General features: G+C 45.7%; 1 protein-coding gene across 1 annotated transcript in view; it reads left to right on the top strand.

The window, feature by feature from the left end:
- LOC138489431 (zinc finger protein 850-like) overlaps window positions 1-11,625 on the top strand; it is a 316,591-nt gene extending 304,966 nt beyond the window's left edge. Inside the window, exon 5 of the mRNA XM_069617147.1 lies at window positions 5,698-11,625. Coding sequence (XP_069473248.1) covers window positions 5,698-6,668 — 971 coding nt within the window. The 3' untranslated portion in view covers window positions 6,669-11,625. The remainder of the gene's footprint in view (window positions 1-5,697) is intronic.
- The last annotated feature ends 1,602 nt before the right edge of the window (window positions 11,626-13,227 follow it).

The raw sequence follows: 13,227 nt of genomic DNA, 5'->3' as shown, positions 1-13,227 counted from the left end.
ATCCAGAGAGTTGACTCTGCCACTCACACTAAAGGCTGCATACTAGATTGGCTAGTCGACCACAACTGTAGGGTGGAGATCAGCTCAAACACGCCACAACCATGGACCGATCACCACCTCATCCACTTCTACATCCCAACGAACACAGCTATTACTCAAAACCTTCCCATGCCAGCTTCCCTAGCCAGATCAAAAAAACTACTCACTAAAGAGAGAATTTGCCCACTCCTAAAAGTCTCAGCATTAGCATCACCCATCTCTAATAACCCTAAAGAACTAGTCGAACTTTACAACACTACTATTAAAGAGGTCATTGACACAATTGCCCCATTAGAGACTAAAAAAGCAAAAAAACTCTTCCACGCCAACTCATGGTTCAACCAAGACCTACGTGACCTAAAAACACTCAAAAGACAAGCGCTTAAAAAACGGCAATCCTGCCCCTCCACCCCTCTACGTGACTCATACCTAACTATTGTTAAACAATACAAAAACGCCAAAGCTAAAGCTGACACATATAATACTAGAATCGACAATGCCCAATCACACTCAAAAGAACTATTCACTATCTTCAATGAGCTAGTCATACCTCCCACATCCAAACATCAAACAGTCAAAGATGAAAAATGGTGTAATGACATCCAGAAGGCAATGCTTGACAAAATAGACCTACTCCAAAAGAAAATCAAAACCAACCTTGACAGTCTACCCAAGTCTCCTCACAAAACTCGGACCGCCCCTAACCCTAAGCACCCTATCCAACACAATAGCAATCCTCCACTGCCATTTACCTTTAGAAAGGTAACCGCTCCTGAGGTCCTACGCATTATGAAACGAATAAAACCCTCACTTTGCAAGGGGGACATCTGTCCAGCAAACATAATCAAAGACTGCGCTGAGTCCCTAGCACAGTTCATTGCAACCTTTATCAATGCTTCATTTGCCACTGGCTCAGTACCCTCCTCTCTCAAGGAAGCCTGGGTTCGCCCACTACTAAAAAAGCCCACTCTTCCCATATTTGCCCAACAACTACAGGCCCATTGCAACAGTGCCATTTTTGCTGATAAGGCTGCTTATCTACAGATACAAGCCTACCTTGAATCTCACAACATCCTTGGCAAGAGGCAGTCCGGTTTTCGCCCACGCCATGGCACAGAGTCAGCGCTACTCGACTTAAAGAACCAACTCCTAAAAAATATGGATAAAAGCAAATGTGCCATCCTCCTACTCCTTGATCTGTCGGCTGCGTTCAACCTAGTCGACCATAAAACCCTAAAAACGCACCTCACCAATATAGCTCACTTCTCTGCTGAAGCCACAACATGGATCTCTTCCTTCTTGGAGGGCAGAGCTATGAGGGTCTACTCAGACCAAGCGTCAGCCTCTCCCTCCCCCATCAACTGCAGAGTACCACAAGGTTCCTGCACCTCCCCCACACTATACAACTTATTCACACTCTCGCTATTCAACAACCTAGAAGAATTCGGCATAACGTTCACCAAGTATGCCGACGATACACAAATTCTTCTCCCATTAACTGGTGATTACGAGCAAGACCTAAAAACCCTACAAAACACATATGCCATCATCCAGGCCTGGATGATAGCCAATGGCCTCTGTCTCAATGGAGACAAGACAGAGATGTTACTGGTGGGCCCTAAAGAATCCCTTAGCAAATACAGCACCTTCTTAATTGAGAACTCAGTAATCTCTGACTCCTCTGCTGTAAAAACTCTGGGAGTATACCTAGATTATACCTTGTCCATGGACAGACATGTCAGTTACATCTCCTCCTCAGCAGCCCTAACAACCAAAATAATCAATGCAGTAAAGCCTCACCTGTCCACTACCAACCGCCTCAACATCGCCAGGGCCACCATAGGTGCCAAACTGGACTACCGCAACGTCCTCCTACTAGGCACTTCTGCCAAAAACATTAATAGATTTCAAATCACACAGAACAATGCCTTGAGAGCAGCCCTCAATATTCCTAGGAGGGTACACATCTCCCTAGCAAGACAAAACGCCCACTGGCTCTCAGTCAAAGAGCGCACCCAGTTCAAGACTCTCACCATTACCCACAGATGTATATCCCAATCTGCCCCTAGCTACCTTACTGAACGGCTGCAACCAGTCCAGACACTCAGACCCAAAAGGGACCTGTACGCTAACCAACTCTCAGTCCCCAACTTCACTAGAGCTAAAGCGTGCGGCTCGAGTTTCAAAGTCCTAGCGCCAAAAGCTTGGAACTCCTTACCGCCTAAACTGAGAGCGGAAACATCCCTCCTAGCTTTCAGAAAAGCACTGAAAACCACCTTATTTAAGTGAATCCCACTTAAAATACTACAGCAATGTAATAATGTCTGTAATTTACAACTGTACCCACGCTCACTGTTCCCATGTAACTTTGGAACTTTAGCTATGTCTGTAACAGTGTCCCCATTTGTTCTCGTGATAGTCGCCCATGCCAAGTAAACTTTCTTGTAACAGCGCCACAATGCCCTAGGGCAGCTGTGTGCTTTAAAAATGCAAATAAATAAATAAATAAATAAAAGGGGCGATGGAGCTGGTTCCAAAGCGATTCCGGGGCTCCAGATTGTATTCCAGGTACTTCCTCGTGCGAAAGAAGAACGGGGGGCTGGAGGCCCGTTCTTGACCTACGACGACTAAACAAGTACATAAAGTCTCAAAAGTTCTGGATGGTCACTCTTCAGCACGTGCTCAGACAGCTCGAGGAGGGAGATTTTCTGTTGTCGTTGGATCTGGCGGATGCTTACTTCCACATCCCAATCCCCAAGGGGCACTGTAAGTTTCTATGCTTAGTTGTTCAGCGGAAGCATTACCAAGGCCCTTCCCTTTGGACAAGTCGGCGCCCAGAGTCTTCACCAAGTGTGTGGCGCCGGTGGCGGACCATCTATGACTACAAGGGATCCACGTCTACCCGTACTTGGATGACTGGCTCATCACGCCGTCGGTCACACAGCGAGGACCGTCTCTGACCATATGAGAACTGGGGTTCTCAGTGAATTATGCAAAGTTCTGCTTGACTCCATCGCAGGACGCGATGTTCTTGGGATCCTGGTTCAAAACAGTCTGAAGATCGTCACGGTGAGAGCCATCAAGTCTCTGCTCGACATGATGTTGTCATGCATTTATCTCATCGGACTCTACAGGTTACGGATGCGCCCACTACAAGAGTTCCTCGATGCCTGTTGGATTCAGGTGTCCGGAAGCTTCCAAGACAAAATCACGCTCAACAAAGGATTGCGTCAGGCGATCAGGCAGTGGGGCGTGCACTCTCATCTGACTGGAGGCGTGGATTTCCAGGCCCCACCGTACCAGGAGATGGTGAAGGCGGACGCTTCCCTGGAAGGATGGGGAGCCCACACCGGAAGTCTCCACGCCAGAGTTCTGTGGCTGCCAGAGGAAAAGGTATTGCACATCAACGTTCTGGAGCTTCAGGCAGTGTTTTGGGCCCTCAAATCGTTCCTGCTGTCCCTCAAGGGTAAGGTGGTGCAGATCTTCACAGACAACACCACCAGAATGTTTTACATCAGGAAACGGGGGCACCAGGTACCTGACACTCACTAAAGAGGCGCAGGACTTAACGCATTGGGCCGTCGCTTAGGCGATGTTCCTCATCCCACTTCATCTGGCAGGAGTAAAGAACACAGTCGCCAACTCTCTAAGCAGAGAGCTTTGCTCTTACCACGAGTGGGAACTTCGGCAGGACTTAGTGGAGAACCTGTTCCTCAGATGGGGTAATCCAATGCTTGCTACGGCGACGAACACCATGTGCCGGAGGTTCGCCAGCAGGTTTCCCCAGCAGGGGAGCATGGGGGGTGTATTCTCATTCCCTTGGGAAGGCCTCTTTCTGTATGCATTCCCTCCATTGCCATTGCTACTTCCAGTCACCAGTCAACTCACAGTGCTGGTGCCAGATGATCCTCGTCGCACCGGCGTGGCTGAGGCAGATCTGGTATCCGGACCTTCTCAGCATGTCAACGTACCCTCCAGCCAGGCAGCCAGTGGCCGTGGATCTTCTCGCCAGGGAAGGAGACACCATTCTTCACCACAATCCAGGGTCTCTGAACCTGAAGGCCTGGCTCCTGCAGCGCTAGAATTTGGTGGCTACAATCTCCTGGTGGACTGCAAGGAAGTTATCGCCAAGGCTAGAGCATCATCTACTTCGAAATGCAATGGTCTCAAGTGGAAGAGGTTTGCTATTTGGTGCCGTGCCCAGAAGATCGACTCACTGTGGGTTACGCCCCTCAGGTACTTCCATATTTGCTGTTGTTGGCCAAATCGGGGTTGGCCCACGTCTGCATCAAGGTTAATCTGGCCGCTACACCACTACACCAGGTCCCCAGGTCGGCCATCCTTATGGTTGCACTGACTGGTCAAGGAATTCGTCAAGGGACTATTCCGCTTGTTTCTGCCGGGGCTCCTGCTCTGGTGTGGGAGCTCAATGTGGTGCTTACTAGGCTCATGGGACCTCTGTTCGTGCCTCTGCATGCTGCACCACTCAAGTTTTTGTCATGGAAAAATGCTTTTCTCGTGGCATCACGTCTGCACAGCGAGTAGGGGAGATCCAGGCCTTCTCCTGTAAACCTCCTTACTTTACTTTTCACGAGACAACAGTGGTACTGCGGATGCACCCCTCCTTCATGCCCAAGGTGCCATCGGACTTTCATCTATACGAGTCCTTGGTGTTACCTTGGTTTTTTCCAACGCCTTTGTCTCCAGCTGAAAGGACTCTGCACTCGCTGTGTGTGGCTAGAGCGCTGAAGTTGTATGTGGCCCACACAAAGAGTTTCCTGAAAAGCTGTTAGCTCTTTGTGAAATTTTGGTCCTGTGAACCATGGGAAGGCCCTGTCCAAGGCTTCCATTTCCAGGTGGCTCTGCGGCTGTATCACCCACTATCACCGGTTGGCAAACTGACAGCTGCCTGGCTGTCCGAGAGCCCATTCGACCAGAGCGATCACTGCTACTACAGCGTTCCTGTCTGGTGTGGCCCTGCTGGACATCGGCAGGTCTGCTGCGTAGAGGTCGATGCACACCTTCACGAGATTTACTGCATTGACAGGGATTTCAGGGAGGAGTCCTGAGTCGGCCAAGCAGTGCTGCGCAACTTGTTCGCTTGAATGTGAGCCTGGTGAGGAGGTAAGAGATGCTTAGTTGAGCCCTGCCACATTCCATGCTGGAGAACAACAGTTACAGGTAAGTAACTTGTTCCTTTCTTGTTCAGCTGCAGCGGCACAGTGCTACCTACTGAACAAAACAGGGAACTACACAAGCAGCTGCGGTGTGCTGCCTGCGCAAATGATACGCAAGAACTGCCCGTAACTAATGAAATCCCCAAACTGAGACGCATACATTTTATAAAATAAAAAATGTCCCTAGGCAATATTCTACATGTAAATAATTGTTGTGTTCTCCTACAAAATATTTTTGTCCTTTCCACTTTTCTGGTTGGTGATGAAAGTTCATTTTATTATAATTATTGAGGATTGCACTGAGTAAAGCGAGAATGAACAGCTCTGAATTTGGTTTGTTGATTTGTAGTTTGTACAATGACATGAAATAATACAAAGGGCCTTTGCTTCTTTCAACAGAGAATGAGCAGCCATCAGATGATCCATGCTGGGGAGAAGTCCTACGAGTGCATGGAACGTGATGAGCACTTTCATCACGCAGCACACCTGAGAAGGCATCAGACATTCTGCACAGGGAAAAGACTGTACCAGTGTACAGAGTGTGAGAAAAGCTTCAAGGAAAAGTCAAATCTGTGCCAGCATCAGAAGATCCATACTGGGGTGCGACCCTACCAGTGTACAGAGTGTGGGAAAAGCTTCAAGGAAAAGTCAAATCTGTGCCAGCATCAGAAGATCCATACTGGGGTGCGACCCTACCAGTGTACAGAGTGTGAGAAAAGCTTCATGCAGAGCTCAAATCTGTACAGGCATCAACAGATCCATACTGGGATGCGACCATACCAGTGTACAGAATGTGGTAAAAGATTCACTTGTAGCTCAAATCTGATCCATCATCAGAGGTACCATACTGGGGAGCGACCATACCAGTGCACAGAGTGTGAGAAAAGCTTCACTGAAAAGTCCGAGCTGTACCAGCATCATAGGATCCATACTGGGGAGCGGCCATACCTGTGTACAGAATGTGAGAAAAGCTTCACTAGAAAGTCAGAGCTGTATAAGCATTATAAGATCCATACTGGGGAGCGACCCTACCAGTGTACAGAGTGTGAGAAAAGCTTCACTCAGATCTCATCTCTGTACAATCATCAGAAGATCCATACTGGGGAGCGACCATACCAGTGTACAGAGTGTGAGAAAAGCTTCACTAAAAAGTCAGATCTGGACAGGCATCAGAAGATCCATACTGGGGAGCGACCATATCAGTGTACAGAATGTGAGAAAAGCTTCAGTCGGAGCTCAGATCTCTGTAGGCATCAGAAGATCCATACTGGGGAGCGACCATATCAGTGTACAGAGTGTGATAAATGTTTCAGTCGGAGCACAAGTCTGCACCTGCATCAGAAGATCCATACAGGGGAGCAACCATATCAGTGTACAGAGTGTGATAAACGCTTCAGTCGGAGCACAAGTCTGTACCTGCATCAGAAGATCCATACTGGGGGGCGTCCATAGTTGTGTACATAGTGTGAGAAAGACTTCATTTGGACCTCATATCTGAACCAATTTAAGAGCAGCCACACTGGCAAGCGACCATATCCAGTGGTTGAAGTGCAAAATAAAAAGTAGTGGAACTGTGAAATTTGTTGAAAGATAATTGCTGTGTGGTAGTTGTGTGACTAGTTCATGCAGACATGTCTTTATGGACTATTTCTTCTTTGGCTTTCACTTATTTACAACTACTATAGGAAATTGCAGATAATCACCCAGCATGTATATAGCAATTAGGGCTCAATTTCACCTGTAAATGACTGCATTGCTCTATAGAAGGCATGTATGTCTAAACGCCAATAAAATACATTAATGGGCAGACCTCCTCGTAGTTAATGCACATACACCCTGCAAATGATAGACTCTGGCCAAAAGAACACAAATAGCTCTGGGAATGAGTGAAATAGCCCAGAAACTAATACGTTGAAGACCAGAAAACACTCTTTAAAAGTAAAAATAAGGCCCGGGCTATAAACAAAGACCATTGATTAATGGGTTATTTTTTGATTATTAACTCTCATATGGATCTCCACTACTTGCAGGAAATGTACATGGGCTTCTGTGCAACTCTGGCATTCTGGAGACTGCGGCAAGTTGAGCCTTTCTAGCAGTAGCGGCTAGTGAATATTTTAATTGGGGCGGCATAAACATTTTTCAGGAATCTGAATAAACAGCGTGGGAGCCTCGTCAAACTAAGGGGAGTTTGGGAAGATTCCTTCTCCATATAATTTGTTTTCAAATAATGGATTAAAATGGTGCATTTTACAGATCATCTTCTGTGAAAAACAGCACTGTTAACATTAAGGTTTGTAGAGTATGATATGATATGGCATTTGTAACACGCCTATACACAAGTGTTTCAGAGTAGCAAATAGACTAAATCAAATAGATGCCAGGCCACCAAGAGTGCACAGGAGCCTTTTCCAACACATTTTGATGATGCCTCTGTACAATGTAGGCTAGTATTGGATCGGTTTGAAGTAAATTCATGCTGGTCGTGCACATGTATGCCAATATACCCAGTGACGAACATACTTGTGTGTGCTTTGACCATAATGGCAGCAAGAATATTATAAGAAACATGTGTGAGAACATATTCTCTAGCATTGCCCTTAATGCCAGTAAAGGATCATACCACTGTTATAAAACATGTGCATACCGGCTGCACCAATGTATGCCTGTAGCCCCTCTTGAGAATAACCATGTTGGATTTGCCCATAATGCCAGTAAAAAAGTATGTCTTCCCAACCACCCCCAATCAGAGGACCTACTTCCCAGCCAGCAGCCCATACACACGTTCATTCACATTGCACTCATTCTCCTATTCACATGTGTAATAACTAGTGCAAAAACCTGTGCACACAAGCTAATGTGCGTAAAGGAAGACCTTTTCAGAGTGTAAATATATTATGTGGTTTATTTTAACGTACTTTGTTAATAGAAAAAAAAGGTTTGAAGGTTCTTGTTCCTTTCATGTGGAGGAGTAGTAACCTCAACGCCCAGAATCTGTTTAAAGTTCAATATAGAACATACAGCCTCGAACATATAATGTTGAAGGATGTCAGTAATACAATTCACATGCTGCATGTCATGATATGCTACAACATAAATGATGCACTCTCACGCCCCCATTCACACGAGTAACCATACGCTGCAACATATGCACTCCATCCTTATTCACAAGTGCGCTTACACAGACAACCAAGTGATGCACGCATGCACAGAGGTTTGTTTATTTTCCCACCTGCGTGACGCCAAAGCCTCAAACTCCCACCATCTCCAGGCCCACCTCAAGCTACCTGCAAGAACCGTCATCTTCCGAAAAACCCTGCAGACAGAAATCAGGAGATGTTTATCAAGCACCTCACCCCTCCTGGTTCCTAACGTACACAGTGGAGCCGATTAGCCCCTTAATTTGCTCCCCAGTCCCTTGCAATGCACAGGTGCACCACTTCATACTTTTAGGCCCACAGTTCCCCAGACTGCATGTCTAGTGCTATGCAAGGCTGGGGAAGCAAAACACCCTTGACTCTGCATGGCACATGGGGCATACATGGCTGCGGTTCTGTATACCATCAAATATATCCGTTTAGGAACTTCACATGTTGGTTACATTGAGCACAATCTTACCATATTACTATTTACATGTCAGGTTGGCCTATTATATACCTAAGAAAATATGATATCAAGTTCCTAAGCAGCAGGCTAGGCTCTAATCCTAGCTGCATCACTTAACTTAAGGCTGTGACCTTGGCCACAAGACTATTCTTACTAACTGCCTTTTGAAGCCAAAATTACAAGTCCATAGAAGTGATGCACTTTGCAGTGTTTTATTTTGGAAATAAAACAATCCTGTTGAGACAGATTATAGTGTTGCTCCATATATAATATAAACAGTGACCATTAGTTCCTGTGTCCGTCACAAAGACGTCTATTTGCTTACCAATGACAACAACTTTAAATGTAACCGTCACCTCTAGCAATATCATAAATCAAGCACATTAGGGGCTTTGCACATTGTCTGCCACACAACGCTTTGCAAATCCATGAACCAGCCGTGGTGTGGGGTGTGGTTTAAAAAGCCAGGACAGGAAATAGGCAGGGAAATGTAATAGAGCCTGCTAGACAGACTACCTGTACAGGTGTCCCCTGCCCCCCAGAGCCTGCTAGACAGACTACCTGTACAGGTGTCCCCTGCCCCCCAGAGCATGCTAGACAGACTACCTTTACAGGTGTCGCCCCTCCCCTTCTGCGCATTTACATCACATCTATTTAGAATGTAATGTTAATATGAGCATGTTCCAGGGGGATAGGACCTAATTTGCATTACCATCCCCACTACTCCCAAATACACCTATACCTTGCCTACTGCATTTCCACTCATACTGTCCACCTTTCATTTACACCTACCAGTGGGAGGCAGGTGCCAATCGTACAAATACATTGTATGGCCTTGTTCCCATAGTGCAGATGTGGAACTGAGCATCTACATATCTAGCTTGATGTTACTTTTCAGATCGCTTCCACCTGCTAAAGAAGAAGTAACCAGAACATGTGGCGTGCTGGCAGCTCCCCCACTCATGCATGGCTCTGTCAATCAGATGTGGATCCATAGTCTTGATTCTGCTTTACAGTGTTTAGCATTCCCTTTTACAATGCCTTTGCCTCATTCCCAGTACTTTCTGTTTTTAAAATGTGCACGAGTGTAACTTTTGAGAAGATTTATCATTTACCTGGACAGGCCGAGAAAATGTGTTTAACAAATGATATGATAGGTTATTTATAACACGCTTAATACCCAGAGGTTTCTAACGCGGAGCCAAGGATCGAAACTGTGTTGCTCCGTGTCGTCTTGTTTCCAAGGCAAACACTTTGCCCCTGAGCTATCCTCCCAATACATGTATAACCCTCTGATTTCAGGAGGGATCATGTCACATAAGTTTATTTGCATCTAACCTGTCTGTTACTCTTCATATATGAAATCAATGTAACTTATCCCAATAAAACAGTTACGAGCTACTGACGTACCTGCAGAGCAGACTGATCTTAGTCACAGTGGCCTTTTGAGGATTCCTCCAATTTGCCGAAACTATCTGCAACCCAATACACACAACAACAACACCTGTCACACACCCACTATCTGGAAGCAGCCTTTGGAGGCCATGGCAGAGGACAGGGTTCACCCAACACAATGCCTGTCCAATCCAAGGGAAGGTCGGGCGTGAGAGCTGCAAGGACTAAGGAGTCCTACTGGGATCCTCGTCGCGGGCAGCAGTGAAGTGACTATGTGGACGTGATGTCTTCTGCTTCACCTGTGCACGGTGTACACTGTGCTAAACCTGTGTCTAAGCAACGTGGCATTGCACATGTTGTTACGCGTTCAATTAAACATTTCTAAACTCCACAGCTGCCACATTGAGCCTACATGCGTAACCTATACTTTAGTCTGAAAAGAAGCCGCTTCGGAATATTGGTGTATCTGTAAAAAAAAAAAAGTAGAAGTAGAGGAGCAGCATTCCCAGCCACTTCCATGCACTTCAACCACTGACTATATCAGGGTACCGATTGTAAGAAAAGCTTCACTTGCAGCTCACATCTGTACTAGCATCAGAGGATACATACTGGGGTACGACCGTATCACTGTATGGAGTGTGAGAAAAACTTCACTTGTAGCTCACATCTGTACCAGCATCAGAGGATCCATACTGCAGAGGGAGCATACCTGTGTATGGAGTGTGCGAGAAGCTACACTCAGAGCTCACATCTGACCCGGCATTATACACAAATCCATACTGGCGGAAAAAGCCTCCCTCATTGCATACAATTAAAGAAGAGCTTAAGTGACCCCCCACCCCATGTTTGCGTTGGAATCGAAGGACCCATACTGTGGAAAAGCCCTCTGGTAAGCACTTTAATCTGGCATCACACATGGTATCTCACCTGAAATCCCACATGAGAGATAAACCGTACCAGTGCACTGAGTGTACAAAAAGGACTGTATACAGCTCAGCCCTGAACCAGCATCGAAGGACTCTTCCCTCACATTCAAGGCACTTGCCACTGATCAGGGTCTGGAATGTGGTTGCTAAGCATCTTGCCATTGCATTAGGATCATTTTGAAGCTAGGACCTCCATTATTGAGACCTGTACTGAACAACACTTGCGATTGTCTATCGCTAGTAGTTATGTAATCCAGATTTGTATTGTCAGTGTCATTTATGCACATGAATTGTATGCCATGTATTTGATGCACCATAGGGTGCCAAAGTATGGTGTGCAGTTATGTCGACTGCAATAAGTCGAAGAAAATAAATGTCAAACAAATGTTGAAAAAATAAAATCGAATGTGTTTTTTTGGGTTTAGCTATAAAAAAATAAACAGGGTTGGGGGGAACACCCCATTAAAAAAAAAAAAGAAAAACATTCAACATTTTTTTTCAACATTTTTTGTTTTCGACATTTTCACTATAAACCCCAAAGTACATGTATATTGTGTCACTACATCTGTGTGAAGATTGATTTGAATTGTTTAAACACTGCACATGTTAGTTGTCCAATTATATTACACTGTCGTTTATTTGGTGCAAATATAATGCATGAAAACTCTTTTTAGTGTTATTAATGAATGAATGTAAAAAGTAATTTGACTACAATAAAATAAAATTTTAAAAAAATGTGAGGGCTGGGATAGCTTGTTTTGGACAGAAGGACAGCTTTGCTGTTACTGGCATCCTGACACAGACGGGTGCTTAGTTTTACTTTCTGAGTAGAGAAGTTCCTCTTTAGAATAGGTCTAGAGAGGCCTTTCCCAAACCATTTTTATGTAATACAACGTTGTGTCTGTATCTCATTTCTGACCCCTCACAGTGCAGAGCTCACATCTGTGCCATCTTCAGAGGATCCATACTGGGAGGTGACCATACCAGAGTACAGAGTGTGAGCAAAGCTTCACTTGTAGCTCACACCTGTACCAGCATAAGAAGATCCATACTGGGGGGTGACCATACCAGAGTACAGAGTGTGAGCAAAGCTTCACTTGTAGCTCACACCTGTACCAGCATCAGAGGATCCCTACTGGGGGTGACCATACCAGAGTACAGAGTGTGAGCAAAGCTTCACTTGTAGCTCACACCTGTACCAGCATAAGAAGATCCATACTGGAGGATGACCATACCAGAGTACAGAGTGTGAGCAAAGCTTCAGTTGTAGCTCACACCTGTACCAGCATAAGAAGATCCATACTGGGGGGTGACCATACCAGTGCACGAAGTGTGAGCAAAGCTTCACTTGTAGCTCACATCTGTACCAGCATCAGAGGATCCATACTGGAGGGCAACCATATCAGTGCACAGAGTGTGAGCGAAGTGTCATACAGAGTGCAAATCTGTACTGACATCAGAAGATCCAAACTGGGGATGACCATATCACAGTATGAAGTTGTGAGAAAAGCTATACTCAGAGCTCACATCTGACCCGTCATCGGGCATGAATCCATACTGGGGCGAAGCCCCCACCAATCCATACAGTCACAGAGCCGCAGGACCCATACTGGAGAAATGTCCTCTGGTAAGCATTTTTATTGGGCATCACACATGATGTCTCTCCTGAAATCCCACATGGGAGATAAACCATACTAGTGTGCGCAGCGTACGGAAGGGTTTATTTAAAGCTTGACCCTGAACCAGCATCAGAGGAGCCATTCAGTGGAGAAGGCCATCAGTGCCTTAACTCTGAACTGACACTGAACATCCCATACTGGGATTTAAATAGACTGTATAACTAATATCATTATCACACATGGTTCAAAGACTATACACAGAACATGTGCAATGGGGTGTGAGAAAAGCTTCATGCACAGCTCAGATATCTACATCCATGTGAGGAATATAGAGGGGAGAAGCCATACGGGTGCATGGAGAGTGGTCAGCACTTCAGTCTGGTATCAATCCAGTGATGACTTTAGAGATTGCAAGCAAGGATTCTGACCTAAGTGATTGCAACTGTGCTGACCCTTTGTAAATCA

Source organism: Ambystoma mexicanum, chromosome 9, assembly GCF_040938575.1.
Source record: "Ambystoma mexicanum isolate Mex_15411 chromosome 9, UKY_AmexF1_1, whole genome shotgun sequence".
Taxonomy (NCBI): domain Eukaryota; kingdom Metazoa; phylum Chordata; class Amphibia; order Caudata; family Ambystomatidae; genus Ambystoma; species Ambystoma mexicanum.
This window is presented reverse-complemented; position numbering and strand designations above follow the sequence as displayed.